The following is a 27387-nucleotide window of genomic DNA, read 5'->3' as shown; positions in this document are numbered from 1 at the left end:
TCTGCACTTGTTGTTACTTTCTAATATGGTAATCACCTGTCTTCATATGGAAATGAGACAGTTAGGTTTTTGGAAGGGAGGGGAAAGGAAAGAAGAGTCAACTGTTGGGAGTATTACATGGCAGAAAAAAAAAAAACCTGTTTCATGCCACCAGGTACCGGAACCACAAATTAAGCACGGTGAGTGAGAAAGTGTAAAAGTAGAAATTTCTTAAATCTCCACTCAGTCGCTGCCTTCAGTTCCCGCTGCACCAGGCCTTAACGCTCCACATATTCACCAAAGTCATCAGACTGAAAACCAACTCTGACGTCTTATTCAATATTTTTTACATCAATTGTAATCAATCAATTGTATTTATCAATTTGTATATCAATGTTTTGAAGTGTTATGAAAATGTTTTATAATGCTTTAAGAAATAAAAGAAAAGTTGTTTGTTTCAAAGGTTTTTATTGAAACGCGAATCAGGAACATTGTGGACGTTGGTGAGAGGAACTTGGTGAAAAAGGTAAATAAAAAAATGAATATATAATAAAAGAATAGAATATATAATTAAAATGGAAAAGAAAAATACTGACCTCCATGTCTTCTGACCTTCATGTTCTCTTGCATCTAGGAAGCTAACTGAGTAGCACTGATTGAAAATAAAGAAGCTTTGTGATGATAAAAAAACGAAATCTCATTTGGCAATTGTCAAACGTGTTAATGGTACAGTTAATATGGGAAATGTTAAAGAGTTAATATGGGAAATGGTAAATGTGCATATTTGCAAGTTAATGTGAGTGGAAAACATTAATTCAACAAAGGAAATTTAGGTTAAAATACACATTATTTCAAAAAATATCAGTTTGAACATTCTTTTCAACTGTCAAACTTTACAGCTTATTGAAGTCTTAAAGATACATAGAAGTCACTCAAAGTCTATAATTAAAAATAAAATAAAAGATAAAATTAAAAATATAATTGATCACATTATTTGTTAAACCAAATGCTTGTTTTGTGATCAGTGTGTCTGTGTGACATAGAGAGAAAGTGTGTGAAGGTGTGTTTCCATTCTAGATAATAAAGGTGCTGATGTTTTCTTCTGTTGTTCTTCTGGTATCCGTTATCAATCTGTAGATTCTATTTTAGTTGGTCTCATTATGTATTATGTAATCCATTATATGTTCTATAGTTCTGCTTTAGTTTATGGGATGGCTGATGTAAACTCAGGTGGAATTTGCAGCTTTTTTCCAGGTCATTTGGCCCGGATTACAGCAAAGGTGCCGCCATGTTTTTGTTGAACTTGCTGATGCTTTCGTAGCTTTGATGTTCCACAACGCCAAACAAAAGCATAATCCAGTTTGTGGAAACAGTAAGTGTATTATGTATGCAAAGTAATTGTTACTTTGTAGTGGCAGCCATAAAAAAAGAAACAATCAAAAATTCTACCTGTAATCTGTCATTAATTGGTGTCTGCTATACGTATGAGTTTTAATGACAGAGGATTAGGCCTGGGCGATATCCAAAATGTAATATTGCGATGCTGTCCCACCAAAATATTGTGATATTTTTCCCCCTATTTTTTTTTAACAACAGCCATTTAGTGTAATTTGCTCAATCCTGCCGTTTCCAGACTGATTGTGGAAAAGGGAACCAACTTGAAATAAAATGACCAATTTTTCACTACAACTATGATTGTAATTTGTTTGTTTTTGTGTGTGTGTGTGTGTGTGTGTGTGTGTGTGTGTGGGGGGGGGGGGGGTATTCGGTATCACAGTAAATATGCCCCAAGCCTAGAGAGGATCAGCTGACATGGATCACCGCATGCCACTCAGTGTGACATCAGACATAAGGCTCCGCCCCCAGGGAAAGTGCTGTGAAGAAAAAAGGTCCTGGGTCATTTAGGTCACTTAGAGTAGCAGGTCAAAGGCAGCGGTGTCTCTTCAGGTGTCCAGAGTGAACGAAGCTCTTCTGACACTGCGGGCAGCGGTACGGTTTCTCCCCGGTGTGGATCCGCCGGTGCACCGACAGGTTCTGGGACGTCGTGAATCTCTTCTTACACTCCAGGCAGCGGTAGGGTTTCTCCCCGGTGTGAGTCCGCTGGTGCCGCTTCCAGTCACAGACGCTGGTGAAGCTCTTCCTGCACTGCGGACAGCAGTAGGGTCTCTCTCCTGTGTGGATCCTCTGGTGAACCGCCAGGTGCTGCGACGTGATGAAGGTTTTCTCGCACTGCGGGCAGCGGTACGGTCTCTCTCCGCTGTGGATCCGCTGGTGTCTGGAAAGACTCTGCACTGTGGTGAAGCTCTTGCCGCACTGGTCGCACTGGTACGGTCTCTCTCCGGTGTGGACGCGCCGGTGCTGCCAGTACGTACTGGAGTGACTGAAGCTCCGTCCACATTGGTCGCACTGGTACGGTCTCTCCCCGGTGTGGATCCTCTGGTGCTCTGAGAGTTTTTGAGACGTACTGAAGCGCTTGTCGCAGTGGCTGCAGTGGTACAGCCTCTCTCCGGGCCGTGCGACTTCGTGTCTCGTTAGTTTCCGTAACCCACGCTGCTGACAGCAGTGAGGTTTCTCTGCGGTGTTAATCCTCTGGTGTCTCTTCAGGTTTCCTGATGTAGTGAAACTCTTCCCGCACTGCTGGCAGCAGTGACGTCTGGGTCCGTCTGAGTCTGTCTGTTTGCTGATTGGCTGAGAGGCTGCAGGGGGGAGGAGCTTCTCTGGTCTGATCTCTCCGCTCTCCAGCAGCCGGCGGTACAGCTCACTGTGACTCCTCTTAATGTGTTTGTGGAGGAAGAGCTGAGACGTGAAAGAGTACAGACAGTCAGGACAGGAGAAAACCTGAGAGAGGGACGACTGGGCTTTTCCTCCTGAGAGAGGGAGAGAGAGAGAGAGGGAGAGATAGAGGATTATGAGCAAAGTCAAACACACAAGGCAGTCAGTGAACTACAACATCCAAAAACCAACACCTAAAATCAGGCTGGAAACAACCGCCAGCCAAACACCGGTTGATGTCTGTCTTTGGTCAGCAGTGTTGGGAAAAAGATACTTTTAAAAGTAAATATAGCTGCAAGCTGCCATGAAAGGGTTTCAAGCCTTTACTGACTGGTAATGTGGAAAAGATTTGCAGTGCCAGGCTTGAAATGTCACTCCTGTGCCCTCTTCAGGCCGAACTGCATAAAAAAGTTGCAGTTGTTCAAATTTCAGTAATGCGTAAACTGAGACTTAGCAAGGATTTACATTCAAACTAGCCTACAGCTGAAATTAAGTTTTGAACTGAATTTAAGATCTGAACCCAACAAAGACTTCTGGGACGAGGTGGAGGAGCGGGAAATGAGCGAAACCATCGAGAAAACACGGACCAAGATCCCTGTGAAAGTTTCCAGCAGCTTGTTGACTCCAGGTCTCGAAGACTTCAGGCTGCATGAGGACAAAAGCGGCGCCTACCCAGAACCAACTAGGTGTTCTGTGAGTGAATATTTGAATTATTCACAAAAAATAGATAAATCCATGTAAATCTTGGTTATTGGGGGAAAGCAGGTGACTTCAAACCATATAAACACTTGAAGTATCACCGTAACCTGATTATTCACAGTAACCAGATTATTGTGTGCAGGTAAACTGGTTCATCCCAGTTCATACCAGACACTTTCACATTTTACCAGACGATTTTAGAGTAGAATAGGACTCCAAATGATGGTTGGTTACTTTTAGAGTTGACTAATTTACCAGATACAGGAAAATATTCTGGTGGTAATTCACCATTTCTTTTATTGGTGTCCACTGGTAAGTTCCCAGTATGTAACTGGACTCCCAGCCTGTCTGAAATGAGAGAGTTGTGGTGGAAGCAGAAATAACTGGGCGGGAAATGGAACAAAGCTCTTCACACACTTAAGGAAGAGTTTTGACTTCTTCTGTGTTCCAGTAGAACCCAAACTTTCAGAGTAAACACCTCGGCAACGTCTCTGCTGCCCCAAGAACCTCCGAGTGAATTCTCCCAGCATGCACCAGAGGCCGCCTCATGTGTTCCTACACATTGACATTCTTTTAAATCCCTTTTAAAAACACACTTATATAGACAGATTTTTATGTGAATCACTCCTTAATGCACTGCCATTCGGGAGTTTGGGATCACTGAGGGGTCTTTGTGTTTTCTGGGGGCTGCTGGTGCTTTTGGTCACTGGGGTGGCGTTGAACTGGTCAGGGAGTGCAGCCGGGGCGTGGATGGCGTTGCGGACTGCCGTTTCTGTTTCGGGTGGCTGTTCTGTTCTTCTGACTTTCTGTTCGTTGGGTTTCTCCACCGTGGTGGCTTTGCTGACCTTGGGCGTTCTGGCTTTGGGGGTTCTTGGGATGCTTGGGTGGGGTTTCGCTTCCAGTGGGTGCGGCCGGCTTGTGGGGCGCTTCCCGTGGGCCTTGCGGTCCGGCTGTTCCCGCGGGGGCTTGATGGGGTTCGGATCGGGCGGTTTTACCGGCCGGTCCGTCGGAGGCGGTGCCCGTCTCTGCTGACTCATCGGTTGGTTGTTGTTTTGGGGGATGGGGTCTGTCTACATTTGATTAATTAGTGTGCTTGCTGGCACACAGCTAGAATACACCCTAGCAACCACATAGTACACCCTAGCAACCACCTAGAAGCGCCCTAGCAACCAACTAGCAACCACCTAGAAACGCCCTAGCAACCACATAGTACACCCTAGCAACCACCTAGAAACGCCCTAGCAACCACATAGTACACCCTAGCAACCACCTAGAAATACCATAGCAACCGGTACTCTACAGCAAACCCACACATTTTCTCCAGGAAATGTATTCTAGTTATTGTTCACAATTGCAATTAATTAAAAAAAATGTAATAAAAGCTGTGAGCAGAGCCAACCTGAGGAGGCTGCAGGAGTGGAGTTTCTCTCTGCTGCTCCTGTACTGCTGCTGGAGGCGAACTGAGAGAGAGAGACAGAAAGAGAGAGAGAGAGATAATTATGTATCTGTATTGTCATATATCACATTATGTTATAACCAAGGTAATAGGCCAATGTTAACCACACTAACATTAAAGGAATAGTTCACCTCAAAATGCATTTCAATCATCATCTACTCCCCTCATGTCAGTGGAAACTCTATTGAAGTTGTTCGGACACCAAACACACAGCGACTTCGTCCCTGTAGCTCCATCTCAGCCTTCTAACAAACTACTGAAGTTAAGAGCCATCTTTGTGAAGCTCCATAAAAGCAGAAAATGTCCACTGCATTACTCCAAACAGCTCTGTAGCAGAATCAAAGTGTTTTGTAGCCAAACGATCACACTGTGGGTCCAGAAGTCTAATATTTACCTCATTGTCTCCTAGGTTTTCTGCTTGTTAATGTGATCTAGAACAAAGTATCGACAGTGAGGAAATTCTAGGAGATAATGAGACTCCAATGGACTCCGATCAGTATGCACAGTGTCATCGTTTGGCTACAAACCACTTGGATTCTGCTGTAGACTGTTTGGAGAAATGTGATCGACATTTTCTGCTTTTTTTGCCGCTAACTTCAGTAGTTTGTTAGAAGGCTGAGCTGGAGCTGCGGGGGCAAAGTCGCTGTGTGTTTGGCTTTGCTGCCAACTGCAATACATTTCAACTGACATGAGGGTGAGTAGATAATGACTGAATTAAAATTTTGTGAACTATTCCTTTAAGTTCTCAAATGTCATGCTAATTAGACTAATGGAGTTACCTACAAAATACCAAAACATTACAGTGACATTTCTCTCACCTCTTCTGAAGAACTCATTCTGTCTTAATGGCGAACACCAAACTCAGCTCAGTTGTTCTTCTTCTTCACCTGCAAAAAACAAAATGTTTGTTGGTCAAGAAGCTGAAAGATTCCTGAAGCAGCAGTGACACCAACTAGAAAAGGTTAAATTTTCTGAAGAAAATGTGTGTGCTTGCTTCAGCAAGACAGGTTGAAGACAGTTGAATTCATCACAAAGAGATTAAATGTCTTTAAATTTTGAGTATTTGGATCTTATGTCAAAAGTCCTGTCGTTATCAATACATGAAAGGATAGGTAGGCCTAATAATGTTTTTAAAGGTTGTAGTATTATGGATTGTAGTAAAAGCAGCAGTTGTAATATCAGGAGTAGAAGTAACACAATTAGCAGTAGTAGCAGTATTTGGACTATCAGTATTAGAAACAGAAGTAGCACTAGTGGCAGTAGTAGTAGCAGTAGCAGTACTAGTAGTAGTAGTAGTAGTAGTAGTAGTAGTAGTAGTAGTAGTAGTAGTAGTAGTAGGGATGTGTGTGTATGTTACACAGTGAAATACACTGTAGATGGTCATATTTGACTACAGCAAATGACTGGATCACTTTAGAAAAACTTTAGAATAATTAGGTGGCAGTGACTATAAGAAATGACTGAATACAAGCTTCAACTTCAGTGTTAAGGGTACAATGTCAGTAGAGCTCCCCCTGGCCTCATAAACACGATACTACAGTACAGGGAGAATCAACAGTGTCATGAATAGGACACCACACCACTGACAGTGTCTGCAGAGAAAGGAGAGAAGCCTTCTATCAGTAGTAATATTTGGATGACCAGTATTAGAAACAGTAAAAGTAGCAATAGTGGTAGTAGTAGCAGTAGTAGCCGTAGTAGCAGCAGTAGCAGTACAACAGTAATAGTAGCAGCAGTTTAAGTGTTTGGAGTAGTTGAATTAGTAGTTTAAAATGGTAGCAGTATTAGTACCAGTAGACGTAGCAATAGTAGTAGTAGCAGCAGTAGGACTTCTAAGTTGCAGTAGTAATGTTAGTTGTGGTAGAAGTACTTGTTCTTGTTGTTCTTTACGATTTACGGTTCAGAAGTTATAGACCAAAACGTGAAGTTGTTTGTTACAGCGCCACCATGAGGCCAACTGATGTGGGTTTTGATGCCTTAGTATCAAGACTTTGGACCTATCTGCCAAGCTTGGTTGCTGTAGCTCTTACTTATTTCCTTTATTTTACCAGGTAGGTTATTGAGAACACATTCTCTTTTACAATAACGACCTGCCAAAAAGACACAGAGGCGGTTTATGAGATCCAGATACTTTTAGGGCAGAAGAGGAAATGGAGAAAGCAAAAATAATTGCCAATATATTGCGGGGTCAAAGCACAATATGGTAATTTGTCAAAAAATGAGAAACTTAAGACATTATGATTAGTTACAAATGCATGGCTTGAAAAGCTGATGCTTTTTAGAGATATTTGTCGGTCTAATGTCAAAGAATATCGTTTTGTCAAAAATAACTTGCAATACTATTCTCTGCTAACTGATTTATAACATCTACTGCAAACATAGGGCGAACTTACAAACTCCACAAAGAGAAGACAAGGGAAAGCAACAGGCTTGGTGGTGTGAAGAGACAGTGTTACCCACGGGAACTGAACACACTGTCTTTTGCTTTGGAGTCCGCTGGGTGGAAATGGAGGGAGTGCAAAAAAAATAGAGCCGTGTGTGGAGACTGAGAACTTGTTTTGAAAGTGGAATACTCTGAAACAAACGTCCATAGCTCAAAAACTACAAATGCTATCACTTAGATAGAAGAAGAAGGAGAACATTTTTTGGTGTGTAATATGTGTGTGTAGTGTTAAATTTGTGGAAATGACTACAGTTAAAAGGGAAAAAAACTGTTGAAAGTAGACACAAATAGTATTGCACTAGTGTTGAACAAACATGCCTAACTCAAAAACGACATATCCCATCACTTAGATATTTACATTGTGAGAGAGAGAAGAAGTATGCGAACATTTTGATGTGTAATATGTGTGTGTAGTGTGACAATTGTGGTAACTATTACAGATCAAATATCATATGTGCAAAATGAAAAAGCTGCTGAATAAAGGCAAAATTACTGTAAAGCACTAGTGTTGAACAAACGTTCCTAACTCAAAAACTACAAACGCTATCACATCACTTAGATACATTGCATTGTGAGAGAGAGAAGAAGTATGTGAACAGTTTGATGTAAAATATATGTATGTGGTGTGAAAATTGTGGGAATTGTGGCAGTTCACAAATCTGTACAGGACACAGCTGCTGAACTGAGAGAAAAGTGCTGTAAAACACAGTTTTGCACTAGTGTTAAACAAACGTTTGTAACTCAAACACTCTCGACACTATGACTTAGATATTGGCATTGTGAGTGGCACAAGAAGTAGCAGAACAGTTTGATGTGTAATATGTGTATGTAGGGTGAAAAATGTGGGAGCTACCACTTGGAAAACTTCAAAACTTGGGATATTTAGTAAAAATCACAGCCTCTAGAGCAGCGGTTCTCAACGTGGGGTCCGGGGACCACCAGGGGTCCTTGAGGGGGTTCCAGGGGGTCCCGCAGCAAATTGATGAAGTGTTAAACTTCACCATTATTTCATTTACCAGAAGTTAACACCATTAGAGAATGTAGAAGAATTAATATTTTGATCATAGTTTCTCTGTTATCTCTCTACCTACAATACAGACAGTCATGGAGTTCTGGACAAAATCATATCTAACAATAAAAATATTCTCAGATTTGGGTTTGAGAGAGAAAATCTCATCAAATAGGGGTCCGTGGCCGTAATGTGGACTAAATTAGGGGTCCACGATATAAAAAAGGTTGAGAATCACTGCTCTAGCGTGCCTAGAGTGTGTGATGACATCACCGCTCTAGCAGGCTGAACATGCTCCATTCATTTCTATGGGGAAAAAATCTCATGTTTAGACATAAATTGCAGAAAAAGTAAACATCAGAATGCTTAGAAAAGTAATAGCGCACTATTCCCGAACATGCTGAACATTTTAGAGTTTGAACCGTGTCGATAGCTCAAGAGGAATAGAGGATTAACCAATCGTACTGGATAATCACTCTAACTCTGTGCTTTCAGTGGTCATTTTTAACAAATAGGGATTCGTCATGGAGGGAAAAACTCCATGTGAGCCTCATATTGACTCACTGGTGCACCACATGCTGTGTGTTGGTAAATGTTACAGTCTAGTTATTGTTCTCCTGTTTACTTCTTATTATTTTTCTTCCGGACAGATTTTTGCCCATTAATGCACTGTCCATCACTCCGCATCAGTTCCTCATATTGAAGGATTTTGGAGGTGGCTCTGCTGATTTCATCATAACACCTGGAGCCAAGCTGTAAAATCTTCCAGCAGTGACAGATTTACCAGTTTTTGCGGTTTCTCATTTCAAATGGAGCGGTCAGTGTGACGTCACTCCGGGCGCCGCTCCGTCCAACTGACGCAGAGGCGATTTAAAGGAGCATCGATTCACAAAGTAGACTCTGTTAACCATTAACGAAGAGATTATTGCTATAGATAACAACCGATTAACCGATTAAATTAACAAGTAATAATTAAGTAAGTTACGAGTTGTAGTTTAGCTTAAAGCTAATGTTTAGCTAGCGAGTTCTGTGACGGTTGGATGATAACAGGAAGTTACGGCAGCTAAAATAAAAACATTTTGAACTCATTAAGTGTTTCCATTCCTCCAGACTGCAGCTCATCAGATCAAAGCTTTGCAGCCAGCTGCAGAAAGCTCGTGCGTCCCGTTGATGTGTTCATATTGTTGAGCTCCTACCTGAAGCAGTCCGAGGGCCGTGAGCCTGAGCTGCTTCTTCATCAGAGGAAGACAAAGGCTTTTCCCCGGTCGCCGAGGCCTCTATCTGACCCGGAGTCTTCCGGTCGGAGTTACCGGACGCTCTCCGCGGCGCTACAACGAGCACAACCGTGCACATCTACCGTAGGACTAACACGGTAGTAGCCTAGCATAACACATCCGAGCTAAGACGGCACAAAGTTAGCACCGAGGATCTGGAAGAAACCCGCTGACTTTAAACGGCTAGGCTGCTTACAGCTTTACAGCTTTTAACCCGGACTGCTATCAGGAACTACTGGACTCAGATAAACCAGGAAGACCGAGAGGAAACTTCTTTTCTTTCTCTGTTTACGTTTCTCTTCAACTTTCGGCCGCCATGTTGCTTTACACACCAGTGTCAAGCCAGCGACAACAAAAGGTAACACATCCGGTCACAACCTTCACAATAAAACTCTAACTGTTTCAACTTGAAGAATAAAAAGCTATAACATGGTATTATGTTACAGTTCTTATGTTAAAGTGTGAACATGAATGAAAATGTTTGTTGTAATATTTGTACATTTTCATACAAGATTTATGTTGTTTTTTTATTATATTAATTTGTATCTTGTGTTCTTTTTGGGAAATCTTAAGTGTCAATATCCATATTCATAAAGCTGTAAATTAACAGGTTATGTCGATACATTTCATTGTTGCTTCATGGGTCTTTGTTGTTGTAGCTGCAGTTAAAAATGTACAAGAGTTGCATTGTACACACACTCACACACACACACACACACACACACACACACACACACACACACACACACACACACACATAAAAAACTCAGTGGGTACAGCAAGGCACTATCACTGTCAGGTTGTGGGTTCTATTCCCATACTAAAGATGTCTCCTCTCCTGGTTCTGTAAGGTGGTTTAGATACAAAAAAAACACAGTTTAAGAAATTGTTGTGGACTAATAGTGTGATTATATTGTAATAATAATAAACTTTACATAGCACTTTAAAAAAAAAAACAAGAGTTTACAAAGCGCTTTACAGAGAAAATGAAACATACAGAGACAAAAGTACAATCAGTTAAAAGCCAAACCGTAAAAACATGTTTTGAGACGTGAGTAAAAATAGTAACAGATGCCCTTTGACTTCAGAGTTCTGGGTTTGAAGACGCAAGGGGCCTTGTGGTCTGATCTGGATGAAGCAATTCAGTGATGTACTCAGGCGACGGGTCATGCAAGGCCTTATATGAAATTAGAAGAATTGAAAACTCAATTCTGAACTTTATTGGAAGCCAGTGTGAAGAGGCTAAGACAGATGTAATGTGTGACGTACGCTTAGTTTTGGTCAACAATCAGGCAGGTAAACAACGCGTTGCAATAGTCTAAACACGATGACACAAGAGCGTGAATAACCCGTTCAGTGAGTCCTCAAGAGAGAAAGGGACTGATTTTGGCAATGTTACTCAATTGAAAAAAGCATGACTGTACCGACTTCTTGACATGATGTTCAAATTTTAAGTTTGGGTCAAAGATGACACCTAGATGTTTTGACGCAGGCTTAACCTTAAGCTTAAACTTATAAAAGAGTCTAGGGACTGCTGGATTTGTTTAGAAAAGCATTCAGGACCAACAAGAAGAGCTTCAGTTTTATCTGAATTTAGCCGGAGAAAGTTGTGAGCCATCCAATCCTCCATCAGCCAAACAATCATGTAAGCCTACTGAAATCGCTGGGATTAATTGAGATACAACTGAGTGTCATCAGCGTAAAAGTGTAATATCATGCTGACGAATAATTTGCCCCAAGGGTATCACATAAATAGAGAACAATATTGGCCCAAGAATTGAGCCCTGGGGAACCCCACATGTAATTTCAGAGGCCGATGATGTAAAGTTACCAACTGACAAACTGACACTGTCAAATTCCTGTTGGAAGGTAGGATGTAAACCAGTTTAGGGCCGTCCCAGAGACACCAGCACATTGCTTCAATCTATCTATTATAATAGCGTGGTCAGTGGTGTCGAAAGCAGCACTTAGCTCAAGGTGTCAGCACTCATCAGCATGTCATTTGTGACACGGAGGAGGGGTTTCAGTGCTATCATGTTGACAAAACCTGACTGAAACTTCTCAAAGACAAACAGTATCTAGGAGTTGCTTTGAGATCATTTTCTCCCAAATTTTGGAAATAAAAGGTAGTTTAGAGATGGGCCTTTAACTACTTGGTATAGTTGGGTCAAGACTGGGTTTTTATTTTTTGAACAGAGGCTGAATGCTGGCATGTTTAAAATAATCAGTCAAGTCAAGTCAAGTCAATTTTATTGTCCCAGATGGGCGATTTGTGCTGCAGCAAGTATAACACTCATATCACAACATAAAACATATAGTATACATCACATAGAAACATTAAGATAGAGTGACAAAGGTGACTCACACACTGCACCAAAGTTCATTCCAAATTCAGGAGAATTGGCGCAAGTGACCGTTCATACGGCTTACAATAAAATCATATACATCAACAACAATCCTTACAAGACTGAACCATGTCATCGTCAACAGCATCATCACAGGAGTAGTCAGTGACATCATCAAACGACAATACCTTGCCTATATAATATACATCTTATCAACACGACCAGACGAAAGTATGGTTATCAGTGCATTATTATCATCAACTTCACCACCAGAGCAATGTCATCCTAACCAAGCAACATCGCTATTAGCAATGTAGCATACCACACAGCAATAAAAAGTAATAATAGTAATAATAATAATAATACAATTAGCAGTTACCTCCTCCTGCCAGCAGCATTTAAGGCTCGAATGGCAACAGGGATAAAGGAGTTCTTCTACCTATTTTTCGTGGCAGCAGGGATCTAAACCGCAGGCCAGATGGTGACAACTTAAACTCAGAGTGTAAGGGATGAGCACTATCTGAAATAATAGCCTTAGCTTTCTTAAGCACCTGCTTGTTGAAGTCATTTGGGTTACTGAACTTTACTCCTACTATCTTACTGGCCATTTTCACAATCTTAGCAAGGGCATTTTTCTCTTTAATGCCAAGGTTGCCATACCAACAGATACTAGAAAAAGAGATGACAGACTCAATAAAAGCTGTGTAGAACAGGGTCATTAGGGTCTTATCAATCTGAAATTTGGTGAGTTTCCTTAAACAGTAAAGGCGTTGCTGACCTTTTTTTACACAACATATCAGTATTTAGATCGAATTTCAGCCAGTTATCAATTATGGTGCCCAGGTATTTGTAACTGGTTACCATGTCGACTGCCTGACCCTTAATAACACTGCTCTGGGGAGCTGGGGGGAGCTGCCTCAAATCTATACACATATCTTTTGTTTTTGCTACATTTAGTTGTAATAAAGTGTTGATGGAGACCAGCAATTAAACTGGGTGGTGTTATTGACTAATCTAATGTCCTCAATCTTGTTGACAAAAAAAGATAAAAACTTCTCACAGTCCTTAGAGGAAGAGGCAGAGACAACGGGTAATTATTGTTACTTCCGCCCTCACACCTAAACGTCAATCAAAAACCACGCCCAGTGAAGCTCAGTGATTCTCTCGGACTGTCGAACGTTCCCGTCTTCGACAACAATGGCTGACAACGCTAGGCAACAGCAAAATATCCCCAGACAAAGTGAAAATGTGCGTGTGTAGCAACTGCTTTCGTTTGTAGGATTTTGAAGACGTGGCGCAGGAGAAAGAATATTCCCCACGCTCCGAGACCGAGGAGAGCTGCTGTCCGTATTCCCCGGACCTGCCGGGGGGAGAAGCAGGCAGAAGACGCGCCTCAGGAAAAACGCCCAGGAGTTGAGGTACAATAATCTGGGTAAATTTACCACATTAGAGCCTAATTTATTTTTATTTTGCCATCTGGCTAAATAATAGTAAGACATTTTTGTTACTTCCACCCTTCTGGGACTCGCCTTAAATGATAAATGGCAATGCTGAATGATAGAAAGTGGTGATAAATGATGAAAATGGCTTGTTTTTATCAAAGCACCACCATTTTAATCAAATCACATGCCAGTTTATCAATTCACATGCATTTACATCTCTCTTGTTTTCAATTCACAAGCATTTTCATCACATCTATCTACACACACGCTTGTGTAAACCGTATGCACCTGACTGTCTGAAACTCTTCCCACATTGGTTGCAGTGGTATGGTTTCTTCCCAGTGTGAATACGCTGGTGTTGATTGTATGTACTTGACCGACTGAAACTCTTCCCGCATTGGTCGCAGTAATATGGTTTCTCCCCGGTGTGAATACGCTGGTGTCGCCTGTATGTTTGAGCATCACTGAAACTGTTTCCACATTGGTCACACGAGTATGGTTTCTCCCCAGTGTGAATTCGCTGGTGTCGCCTGTATGTACTTAACTGACCGAAACTCTTCCCACATTGTTCACACCAGTATGGTTTTTCTCCATTATGGATACGCTGGTGTCGTTTGTATGTACACGACTGACTGAAACTCTTCCCACATTGATCACAGTGGTATGGTTTCTCCCCAGTGTGGATACGCTGGTGTTGCCTGTATGTACTTGAATTTCTGAAGCTGTTTCCACATTGTTCACAGCAGTATGGTTTCTCTCCAGTGTGAATACGCTGGTGTCTTGTTAGGTGACCCGATTGCCTGAAAGATTTCCCACACTGCTGACAAGAGTAAGGTTTCTCCCCCGAGTGAACTCTCTGATGGTCCTTTAACAGTTGAAGTTTTATGAATGCTTTGTCACACTCCTGACAGCGGTGACGTTTGGGTCCGTTGGTGTCTCTCCGTTTCTGTAGAGTAAGATATAGAGAAAGAGATCAGGACAGAAAGACAGACAGGCAGAGTGTGTGTGTGTGTGTGTGTGTGTGTTGGGGGGGTGAGGGTGGAAAGGGGGTTGGGTGGTAGTGGAGTTAGCGAATAGGTTTAACACTAAATTACTACTTTGACATGTAATACTATTAGCTATGAAACCATATCATAACTGACAGACACAACATATACAGTATGTCTTGTGGTATGTACTGTGTAGTATCATATGTACTGTCATAACATATTCCACAAAACAATAAATATATGGAATCATATGTTAACTGTGATGTCATAGCTTTTTAATTTCATCCAGACCTTGACAGCAGCAGCAGCTGATGTACTGGGCTGAGGAGAGAGAGAGAGAAAGAGAGAGAGATTATTATTTTATTATCATTATTAATGTTATCATTATTGATCACTAAGCTTAGGTAATATATACTGAACTGTACTTCATGCCAATAAAGCTCACTGAACTGAATTGAGAGAGAGAGAGAGAGAGAGAGAGAGAGAGAGAGAGAGAGAGAGAGAGAGAGAGAGAGAGAGAGAGAGAGAGAGAGAGAGAGAGAGAGAGAGAGAGAGAGAGAGAGAGAGAATGTATTGTCATGTATCCCATCAAGATATAAATATATAAGCTAACAGGCTAATGTTACCAACAGATTAACGTTAAAGTTACAACAGTGATATTTTTTCCTCACCTCTTCTGAAGAACTCATCTTGTCTCTTTAGCAGTGAACACCAAATTCAACACAGCTGTCCTGAACTGAGACAAAAGGACCGACAACGTTCCTCTCCTCCTCCACCAGATTCTTCTCTTCCTGGCAATCAGCTCTGACATCATCAAACAGAGACAGTCGGTAAGACAGGGAACACCCACAAAAACAGCTAAACAACAACTAATAATAATAATAATATTAAAGCTGCAAGCAGTGATTGTAGGATCCAAGCAGTTCTATGAAGACTTAAACCTATTGAGGAAATATACTAAGTAACATTAAAAAACGATCTGAAACTAATCTAAATGATCTTGGATGCATTGTGTGAGATGCGGATGAGACAAATATAGCTGTGCATGTATGTTTGTACACAAAATACAAAAGCATTTCTTGTATTTTGTGTAAAGGTTTGTAACAATGAAAGGGAATGACACAAGAAATGTACAGTTCAACGTTAATTTTATTGAAAGCATCCAAACTCAGTTCCTGGTGTGACACCATTTGCCTGAAGCAAAGTGTTCTCTCTTTGGGGGAATACTTGTTGTCAGTCCGTTGATTTGCCTCTGAGGATCCTGGGCCACTCCTCCAGAAGAGCCGCGCCCTGTGAGCTCACACACCGCGCTGTCGGAGGCGTCGACGGACGGTCATGCTGCCGATTCGCGGTCCGTATCTTCCAGGCGCCTCGGCAGCTGTCACAGACGGTGAAAGGAACGCGTCCCGGAGACGTGCCGATCCTGACGAGGCGTCGTAACACGCGGCTGCCCCGGGCGCGGTCCATCTCTGGTGCTACCGGTCTCTGTGTAGCGCCTACTTGAGCGTGATACGGTGGAACGATGGACGCCAAAGAACCGAGCAAAACTCTGACTGCGTACTTCCGACACACAGCGTGCCGACAGCCTGTTCTCTGTCGTTTGCACTTAAGCGTGGCGTCTTAGCTACAATTTGTGTGTTTTATGTCCCGGGTTTTAAAGCCACAGATCACAGAGCAGCACTCATAAACACGACCATTCCGTTATTTCTGTTCAAATTTGTGTACTTCAGCGTAGAACTCACTAAAATGCCACAGTAAGAAATCTCTCTCACTTCAATTCATACATAACACATAAACAACACCAGCGTTCAATTTTTTGCCATATGTCAACATGTTTGAGAAAAACAGCATTTTCAAATCTGAGATTGGAACCAGCAACCTCTTGATCAGCAGTCTTGACCTCTTGACCTCTACCTGTTTCTCCACACAGCACAAGCAGACCGTCAAACAAGATGGTGGTCGTCTCAGCAAGGATCACAGTCACATGATGTCCAGCCAGAGACTCTGACAGTTACAGTATATATGCTTCCATCTTTATACCTGTATTAGAGTTGAGAGTGCCTTGGAAAAGTATTCACCCCCCTGAACTTTTTGCACATGTTGTTGTGCCATGAAGTTATTTCAAAATACATTTATTCAGGATTTTTTATCTGAGTTCTTTGCAAAGCAATCTGCTCCATCAAAGTGAAAACAAGTGTGTAGAAATTTATGTTAAAGCATAAAATTAAAATAACAGAAACTTATTTTGCATAAGTATTCATCCCCTTTGCTTTGTTTGGGCTACATTGCCACACATTTGCTCAACATTTGTCATCTGTTACTCAGATACTACTCAGAACAATGTTTTCGATTTAAACTTTTTGGTAACACTTTACAATAAGGGTACATTAATTAAGGGTTAGTTAATGCTTAAATTAAGCATTAACTAACCCTTAATTAACAGTTAACTAATGTGTCTGGTAATCATTTAGGCTACTAATGGTGTTCATGTTAACTAAGGTATTCATTTATACATTATTTAATAGTCATCTTTATAAACTATTAAATAATGTATAAATTAATACCTTAGTTAACATGAACACCATTAGTAAATTACATTAGTTAACTGTTAATTTATAAGCGGAAGGCTAAGTACAAACACTAACGTGAGTACTCCGCCTACGCAAGCGGTCTGCTTACACAGCAGTATACATTACATGCGTGGATTGCACGTTTCTGGTTATATTGCAGCAGACGTGTGCGTCACGCTACACATTTTTGCCCTTCACATTTTGCTACACAAAGACGCAAACCTGTTGTTTGTACTTAGCCCTCCGCTACGCCTCTTCCCTGCGAGCTGTAACACGTTAGCGCTGCTGGGAGCTCGACCCACAGAGAAGAAACATAGAACAAGAGCAGCGGCCAATAAACTGTTTTTTTAATGGACGCCCCGGTCCCAACAGGGCAAGATGGCAGCTAGACTTCTCTACAGTTAGAGTGAAGACATCAGAAGACAGATTTAAAGGCTGTTTTAAAGTACTAATGAGTTACTATGTAAAGACTAATTTGGTAAAGTAACTAGTTACTATTTAGGGCAAGTAACGAAGCAAGGTGACTAGTTAGTTTCAAAAGTAACTTTCCCCAACACCGTTCACAATAAACTACAATAAATAAATAGCTAGCTAGTTCTCTACCGGCAGTAAAAAAACACTTTTAGACCGCCGCACTCAGATCTCATGTTATTATTTACTCATCACAAGTCTCGGAGCCTCGTTTTAACAAGTAGCGGTCGGTTAAACATTAACTAAGAGTTTATTACTATAGATAACAACCAGTAAACCGATTTAGATGAAGAAACTGAAGGTTATGAGAACTACGTCACCAGAAGGCTAATGTTTAGCTAGCCCTGTTGGGACTGACACAATTCTGCGTGGGGTGTCAGTCCCGGGTCCCTGCATTAAAACCTAGCATGTAGATGGAACAGAAAGTTTCCGGCGGTTCACAAATTGAATTTTGCCAATCTGACAATCTCTCTGGATTCTAAACAACAGGTCAGCTCTGGTGAAACAGGACGCAACGGGTGGTTTTTTCAGCGGTCAGAGGGGGCAGCAAGGGGCGTTTTCCAGCTCGCCGCACAGGGAAGCGAAAACAACCAGGACAAGCCACACAAAGGTGAGATTTTATACTATAGAGAGCCTAAGCCCCGCCCCTTCCGGTGGACCACCATGGGACCTTATTTCGGAAAAAATATGTACGGTAGTCAACGGCGAGAGACAAATAATCGTTTGATCCCGTTTGAATTGTGCCATGAATTACACATATGATGTTTTGTCAATTTAAAAGATAATTGTGCAGGTCAAGAAAGTCGCAAAACAGTAAAGTAACGTTTAGTTTTGTGTGAAACCGCTCAGTGAACTACATCTCTCGTCTCGCACGATATACGTCACCGACACCAACATGGAAGGAAACAGGAAACACACAGGCATCGTTAACGTTAGCCCCCACTGTACTAAAACTATCCTAAACCAGTTTAAATCCGTTCTTCCTGTCTACCTTCCAGGTTGTGTATAATACTCCTGCTCTCTGAGAGGGACTGAGCTTCAGGCTCTGGGTAGCTTGTGGAGAGAGGAAGTTATGACGTCACTTACGCCACTTTTGGGTGTGTAGTCTTTCTAATTACGTATTTTCACAGTCTTATACTTCAACAGTTTTACAGGTTAGCATGATATTTAGCGGCAGCGAAAGATAACAATGTGATTGATCTGAAACGTGTTTTTACATAACAGAGAGTTACGGTCAATACAAATAGTTGTAATGATTTCAAATAAGTTTACAAACCAGTCTGACCCGTCAGATCAAAGCTTTGCAGCCAGCTTGCAGAAAGCTCGTGCGTCCCGTTGATGTGTTCATATTGTTGAGCTCCTACCTGAAGCAGTCCGAGGGCCGTGAGCCTGAGCTGCTTCTTCATCAGAGGAAGACAAAGGCTTTTCCCCGGTCGCCGAGGCCTCTATCTGACCCGGAGTCTTCCGGTCGGAGTTACCGGACGCTCTCCGCGGCGCTACAACGAGCACAACCGTGCACATCTACCGTAGGACTAACACGGTAGTAGCCTAGCATAACACATCCGAGCTAAGACGGCACAAAGTTAGCACCGAGGATCTGGAAGAAACCCGCTGACTTTAAACGGCTAGGCTGCTTACAGCTTTACAGCTTTTAACCCGGACTGCTATCAGGAACTACTGGACTCAGATAAACCAGGAAGACCGAGAGGAAACTTCTTTTCTCTCTCTGTTGCAAGAAGGTCTATCTGCAGCCAGCTGCAGACTCGCTACAAGACAGTACAAGAAACGCCCCCTGAGAATACGGTGGCCGGAATGGGTCGGACAGTGGACGTTTGCAGTTCCGCGAAGCTGGCGGTGTTGTCGCCGATGCGCTTTTCCTTTTCAAAATAAAAGACCCTAGAGGCTGGCACTAAAAACACAGTTCTGAATCGTGAAATCTCTGTAACTAATAATTAATAATGTAGCAAAATGTTTAATTTACAAACATAATTTCTCCCCTCATAAATGTTTTATTTGGAATAGTCGGCATATTATGTTCAAAAATAGATCCAATAGTAGTAACCAACAATAGTAATAAATTTAAAGAATTATATATAATCAATTTGATGATTGTTTTAGCAAAATATAATATTCATAAATCCAAATGTAGCCATTCTAAACCTTTATTTATAGTATTTGAAAATGAAACCAAACAGCACATTAAAACCATTTTTAACTCAAAAAATAAGAAAGCTCTTCACTCAGAAGATTCCCCCTGGCTCTGATGTTGTTTTGTCTGTATTAATGACTTCGTTGTTTGTATGTGATTTCTATTGACAATAAAGATGTTAATAAAAAAATAAAATAAAAAAAACTTTAGTTATGCCACCACCTCACAAGCGCTGGGTAGAGGAGGTAATGTCCCATCTTAAACTTGAACAGCTTAAACACACTATTATTATAAGGTCTGGCAACCGTTTCTGTCTTATTTTGAGATTGAGTTCCCTTCCATTAATGCAATGTAGCTGCTGCAATGTAATTTTAATTTTAATTTATTTTATTTATTTATTAAGTGCCAATTCACTGTACTGAAGTGATATTTCCATTCACGGTTTGTAATGCCTAGCAATAATCTGTTTTTATGTTTCTATGTTTATCTTATGTTGGAGTATTGAGTACCATTGTGATTGCACAACATATGTGAAAATCAATAAAAATATTTTAATATTTCCTCGGCGCTTCAACTCCAAGGTGAGAACCTGTTTCCTGACGGAGTGACGACAGGAACAGTGTCTTGATCTGTTCTCTTATCATTCTTTAACTTTCTTTGAGCGCTTATCGTTGCTTGTTTGTTTCTGAGTTACAATTTTGATCCCTTTAAATTTACAGCTTGAATTATCATTAACATCTTTGCATTATTAACTCTTAACTTATTTTTCTATTCTGTAGAGAAATTGCAATATAGATTCAGTGCTATTTCAGTGATTTCTCTCTTTTTGATTTGATATAGAATTGGCTCATTATGACTTGACCAATTTCATTTTATTATCATTTTAGTGATTGATTTTTCCATATATCAAAGATTCGGTGAACTTTTGAATTTTATTAAAATCTTTTTTCATTCGCTTTAGTTTGTCTGATGGCTGATGTAAATCCAGCTGTAATTTAAAGTCCTGGGCCTTGTTCCTCGTACATGGATAGCTGAGTTAGCAGGATGAGTTTGGTGTCAATTTGACATAAACACAGGATTTTCTGTTCTTTGAAGCAAGCTTAAAATTTAGTCTGACTTGTCATCAGAGTAACAGCTCCTTAAGCTCAAACCTGCAAAAACACACGTTTAGTCAAGAGTTAAATGGATTATGAACAAGCCTTTTTAAATTTAATCCATGAAGTCGTTTCCAGGCATGGCTGCTCCTTTCTTTAGAGAGGAGCCAATAGATCAAAGCGCTGCTAAAATAAGCAAGGTTTTAGAAGTGAACGTGTAGTAACAGATCAGCAAGATCCTTTGGTGTCTGAAAGATAAAGGTCTAAACCAGAATGGATTATTTACAGTTTTAGTTTGAAGAACATTTTTCTATTTAATTTTTATTTGTTCAAATGTCCTCTTTAAGCCTCTGGCTCTGATGGAAAATTCAACACACGTAGGAAACTTCTGCCTGGTCTCACTTTATATGCTTCCCTTAGGTGACGTCATCAGAGAGCACGCTGTGAATTTCCATAGAGCCCACAGAGTTCCCTGACCTCCTGCCTATTTGCAATCAATAAATGGATGAGAAGGATGGAAGACAAGACCGAAATACTCCTAGTTGGCCCTGAGGCCAAGATGGACGCAGTATTCAGCAGACCTGGAAATTTGACTTCCCAGGTCAAGCCGGAAGTAACAAGCCTGGGTGTTATCTTAGACTCTGACTTAAGTTTTGAACCACACATAAACAAGGTGACAAAGACAGCATTCTTGCATCTCAGAAACATTGCCAAGGTGCGGCCATTCCTAACCCGGCAAGATGCTGAAAAACTTATCCATGCCTTTATATCAAGAGACTTGATTATTGCAATGTGCTTTTTACCGGGCTTCCTAAACAGTCAACCAACAGACTACAGCTAATCCAGAACTCTGCTGCTAGGCTCGTAACTAAAATGAACTACGATGAACGGGGTCCAGGTTTGGTGTTGTGACCTGGACTCTTGAGCTTCCTGCGTTGGTTGGAGGCGCTCTTCACAGTTTAGATTTAGCGATTTCCCACATTTCCCAGAATCTTTCTTCCAACAACGGCTCAGAGAAGGTGCGAGAACTTGTTTCTTTCAATCAATGGGATATAAATATAGTTAGTTATCCAGTCCCACTCCTCCACATTGAGAGGAGCCGGTTAAGGAGTTAAGGAGCCTGAACGACCTTTCTAGCCGTCCGACAAACAGAATAAACACATATGGAGCAACACTCAGAATTAACAAATTTACACCGCAATGGTCTCATTTCTCTACAGCCATGATACTATGTTATTAAAATGAATTTGATAATGATATATTGAGGTAAATATTCTACACATGGCTTTAAAAAAAATGGCTACTGCAGATGAATGTCTACTTTTACGCCTTCTCAGTCACCATCAAATGACAAACTTGAAAACAGAATGGTAGATGTTTCCTCTAAAATCGGTCAAGATGAGGAATATTCTCATTTTGCTCATGCAGAACTTGGATGAAGAGGCACTTCCAATATGCTCAGACCTTCATCACACTGAGCTGCTGAGAGACTGAGACTGGACTGGACTCATTGTTGACAGCTGATTCTGGAGCCAATATTGTCTGTGGGTCCAAGTACAACAGGATGAAGAGAGGAATTATATAGAGGAACAAAATCGACAAACTTATCCTGTAAGCTTTCATATGTAAACAACACACATCCAAGGCAGAAAGGGAAACCAATCTTTGCTTCAAAGAACTGCGAAGTAATTAATTGACGTTCTTTGTTTTCCGCACATTTTAGTGACTAAAACTACTTTTACTTTTGTTTGACGGACACTTGCTGTGATCAGGACACCGACATGATTCATATCGTCTGGACTTCTAGAAGACACTGAAGGTAAGGAGTCGCCATTTTCAGTGAGTCTGTTGTGTGAACTCCTGTTACAAAAGGGACTGTTGTTTCTGTAACAGTGGAGTCGTAAAATTGTGTGTGTGTAGAGACCCAATTGTGAGATTTCACTCAAAAAGCATACTGCATAGTCGGATTTATTACAAATTTCACCCTCACACAACGTGATGAATATGGATAACACCACAACCCAAATTCTCTGTCAAAATATAAAGCAGGCGGAGCTGCAGCTCTGTGACGACCCTCGGCTTCACTCTGGCTGCACTGGCTCCAAAAAATCTCAACGTGGCGGCGATCGTAAACCCGATCTTTTGGCTTCACAAACCTATGGGTGATGTCACACTCACTACTCCATCTGTTTTTACAGTCCAGGTTTTTTTTAATCGTGAGCTGAACTCTTGAGCTTCCTGTGTTGGTTGGACAGAGAAGCTTGTTCCTCCTGCAGACAGTAGGAGGAGCTCTTCAGCAGTTTAGATGCACTGGTGTTTGTTCAGAGACGATACATAAGCAAAGTTTTTCTTGCACTGTCGACAGCTGTATGGTTTCTCTCCTGTTGAGGAAAAAGTTCTGGAGTCAGAGATTTGTCTTATTTGAACATATATTTATTAAAAGGAGTCTTCGAAGAGGAAGAGATGCACACAGCAGGAGGCTACATACACTTCTTCAAAGGAGAATAGATTTGAACTGGTCTTTATGTATCTTCCAAGGACGTACAGAATGTGCTGACATAGGAACAGGTCACAGAAGCAGAGTTACGGCAGCATATGTTATGTCTTAGTTTAGAGAATCCACAGATAGTCTGGGACATCCAGGAGCCACTTGTGACAAGAGACCTCTGGCCTATTAAGTTATGGCTCAAAGGTTACAGTGAGGTGACCATTCATCATGAAACAGAGGGGGACCCTAGTTCAGCTGTTAATAAATGTATGCTAAATTTTCTTCCACATCTCCTGTGTGCCACCGCACGTGCTCCAAGAGGCTCTGAAACTTGGCAAAGCTTTCCTCGCACTGTAGACAGTTGTACGGTTTCTCTCCTGTGTGAATACGCTGATGCACTGTGCAGTTCTGAAGAGTCGCAAACCTTTTCTCACACTGTAGACAGTTGTACGGTTTCTCTCCTGTGTGAATACGCTGATGCACTGTGCAGTTCTGAAAAGTCGCAAAGCGTTTCTCACACCGTGGACACTGGTAGGGTTTCTCTCCGGTATGGACACGCTGGTGCACTGTGAGGTTCTGTAAAGTACGGAAGCGTTTCTCACACTGCGGACACCAGTAAGGTTTCTCTCCGGTGTGAATATGCTGGTGAACTGAGAGAGCCTGGAGTGTGACGAAGTGTTTCCCACACTTTGGACACATGGGGAGTTTCTCTTTAGTGTGGATCCGCCGGTGAAGGTTGAAGGAACCTCTTTGACTGAAACTCCTCCCACATTGGTCACAAGCATACGGTTTCTCTCCAGTGTGAACACGCTGGTGTTTCCTGTATCCATCTGACTTAATGAAACTCTTCCCACACTGGTCGCAGTGATACGGTCTCTGTCCAGTGTGAACACGCTGATGCACCTTTAAGCTTCCTGCTCTAGTGTACATCTTCCCGCACTGCTCGCAGACGTGACTTTTGGGTCTCTCTCCACCTCTGTGTCTGTGTCTCTCTGTGTCTCTCGGCTTCCTGATTGGCTGAGACGCTGCGGAGGGGAGGGGCGTCTCTTGACCTTCTGGGCGGGACCGGGACTTCACTCCTGAAGAAAAGAAAACGAAAAAGAAAGAATGACATTTAGAGGTTGATCAATATGTGTTTTTCCAAGGGCCAATGTTGATGCTTAGATGGCAAGGGAAGCTGATAGCCGGTGTAATGCTGACTTATAATTGTTACATATATTTGGATATTTAACAATAGGGTTAGGGTTAGGGTTTAACAATAATTACACAATATCAAACTTAAGCAAATTTATTTTCAAAATATTTTGCGCACTATGCAAGATGATGCCTGTCTGTGATCAGATTGACTAAATCAGGAGCGCCAACAACACAGGCATTTCTCCTTGTTCATTTAGGGCAGATGACATGCTAATGGAAAGAATGTTTATTTTTATTAAATTGTTACAACACTCTAATTAAAACAGTCTACAGGTAACAAATTACAGGTAACCTTTGGAGTTATTTTCTCTTCTGAACATCTAGTCAGCTGCTAAAATAGAGTCTGGTTAGTTTGGGATGAACCAGACAGATATGTTCCTGTGTCCAAGTCTTTCTAACCAGGGAAGAAAACTAAACTTTCTGTGAATCAATATGATCCGTCAAAATGTTCCAACATTTTTCATCTGATCCTGAGACGCTGCCGGCTTGTTGCAGCACATCCTTCTCTGAGTAAACTAACAAACATCCAGTAAATCCATGTAAATGTTGGTTATTGGGGGAAATCAAGTGACTTCAAACTGACTAAACACTTAAACTATCACTTCATCTGATTATTCACAGTAACCAGATTATTGTGTGCAGGTAAACACACCCGATGTCTGGGTGTTCATCCCAGTTAATACCAGCCACTTTCATTATTTTACCAGCTGACTTTAGACTAGCACCTGTAGACGAGACTAACTTACCAGAAGCGGACAAACATTTAAAGAATTCCTCTGCTGCCCTGCGGTAATTTACCTTTTTTAAAGAGTAACTAAACCCCAAACCCAAATCTGTGGTGACACCTAATGGTGAAAAGTAGGGTACTGCACTGCTCATCTGTTATTGGCTTGTATTTGTGCCAGGTGATGTCACCACCTGCACCTACTTTTCACCATTAGGTGTCAGGCTTCACAACAGGGGTTTGATTACTGTGTGTTTGTGTCTGTGTGTAATGTAATCAAAGCTGTGAGCAGAGCGAACCTGAGGAGGCCGGACGAGTCGCGTCTTCCTCGGTGGAGCTCCTCTTCACTCTTCTTCTCTTCTTCCTCTTCTTGTGGCTGGACTTCACTGGAGGTAAGAGGCCCAACTCCTCCTGAGAGAGAGAGAGAGAAAGAGAGAGAGAGAGAGAGATGATGACAATGTGATGTGTAGGGAAACACAGTTGGTTGTCTCTCCATATTGTTGCCATTCCTGAATGAACTTCACAAAACAGCACACTTCATTCTGCCTATTAAATGATTCTAAAATGCTGCTGTATCCAAAAGACTGATGACTTTTTAAATGACTATATTCAGATTCACCGCTGCAACATGTTGTGCTAATGTTGCAGCCAATCAAACAATAGACAGCTACATATTCCTTTACACTACAGTCACTTTGGTTACAAAGACGAATCATGTGAAAATGACAATAATTTTTCTGTCTGTTTACAAGTTAAATTCACTTGAACACACTGTTTTATCACATTGGGTTGAAAACAAGACAGAATGTCTAGTTTCTTCTTCTCATCACAACCTGTCAGCTCCACAGTTCAGATTAAACTGTCTGTGCCTGTCATTTGATTGTGCGTTTGTTTAATGTGGTCCGGCTTCCTGGTTGGGGGGGGGGGGGGGGGGGGGAGTATGCAGGTTACGTACGTACTGAAACTCAAGAACCCAACTGATCAGCTCGTAAGCAGCACAACATTGTTGGGCGAGCCGTTCATTCGGGTTCTCAGTTTCGTAGCCCGTACACTGAATACTCCAACGACGAGACAGCAGACAGGAGGTTAGCTAATTGAAACATCTTCGCAGGGCAGAAACTGATATGATTGGTTCAATCGGGCGGCCAATCAAACAAGAGAGGAGGCGGGCCAATTTGAAACGTCAAGCGGGACCGTGACGGACAGAGCTGGCATTGTCAAAGACAGAGGTGAGTTAGCTAACACAACTTTTTTATTTGTAGGTATTTCATTTACAATTTATTAACTTTCCTGTTAAATAGAGAGAGACAGGTGCTCAGGTGTAACTGTTTGCTGACTATGTAAACAAGTTAGCTGTTAGCTAGTAGTTACTAGCGTTAGCTGGTGTGGTCACAGCCATAGAGATCAGTTAGACATGCAGCTACATATTCTTTAGTCACGGCTTGTGTGCTGGCTACATAGCATAGTTAGGTTTATTTAACTTGTTTTAGGAAGAAATAAACATGTTGCTTTTCCCCCGGTGTATACGCAGTCTCGTCCTATCTGCCCCGAGCACCGTAGGCTGTAAGACTCATGCTGGTTCTGGGGGCAGATGTGATTTCTGTCCTGTTCCCAGGGGATCGCTTAGTATTTAGGCAGTCTCGTCCCATCTGCCCCGAGCACAGTGCTGTAAGACTCACGCTTGTTCTTGTCCTTGTTGTGCCTGTTCTGGGGGCAGATGTAGCCTACTCATGTAAATAAATCTGCCCCCAGAACAGGCATGAGTCTAAGAACCAATTAGACTCACACTGTTGCCTAACTGTCGACGGGGATTAGCGGGCGGGTGATCTATGTAGAGGAAACACTGCCTTATCTGAATTGCCATATTTCACATTATAAAGTTAAAACGCTAATACCCATAGCATAACATTAAGTTTTCATTAGCCGGGCTAATGTTGGCTACAAAATAACTACAGTGATATTTCTCTCACCTCTTCTGTAGAACTCATTCTGCTGCCAAACTCAGCTCAGCTGTTCTTCTTCACCTGCAAAAAAAAATGTTTGTTGGTTAAGAAGCTGGAAGTTTTCTGAAAGAGCAACAACACCAACTAGACTGTAACACTTCCCAACACACAGGATGAGATGGAACAATCCCTGCGCTGTGGCACCTGCATTTCCCCAAGCGGATTAATAAACTGATATCTTATCTTACATGTTGATAAATAAACCATGCGTACGACCATTTCCAAGCAAAGAGTCGGATTTATCAATTTGTACTTGAGAATGTGTGTAAATCTAAGCAGCTCT

General features: G+C 41.6%; 1 protein-coding gene across 1 annotated transcript; it reads right to left on the bottom strand.

Moving 5' to 3' along the window:
• Window positions 1–1900: 1900 nt before the first annotated feature.
• LOC139931394 (uncharacterized) lies at window positions 1901–27125 on the bottom strand. The gene is made up of 5 exons (XM_078282294.1): window positions 27072–27125; window positions 25401–25512; window positions 23471–24259; window positions 13833–14343; window positions 1901–2476 (listed from the first exon to the last, which is right to left on the bottom strand). The coding sequence occupies exons 1-5, from the start codon at window positions 27087–27089 to the stop codon at window positions 1903–1905; spliced, it is 2004 nt and encodes a 667-aa protein (XP_078138420.1). The 5' UTR covers window positions 27090–27125; the 3' UTR covers window positions 1901–1902.
• Between the last annotated feature and the right edge of the window lie 262 nt (window positions 27126–27387).

Source organism: Centroberyx gerrardi, unplaced genomic scaffold (assembly GCF_048128805.1).
Source record: "Centroberyx gerrardi isolate f3 unplaced genomic scaffold, fCenGer3.hap1.cur.20231027 Scaffold_61, whole genome shotgun sequence".
Lineage (NCBI taxonomy): Eukaryota > Metazoa > Chordata > Actinopteri > Beryciformes > Berycidae > Centroberyx > Centroberyx gerrardi.
This window is presented reverse-complemented; position numbering and strand designations above follow the sequence as displayed.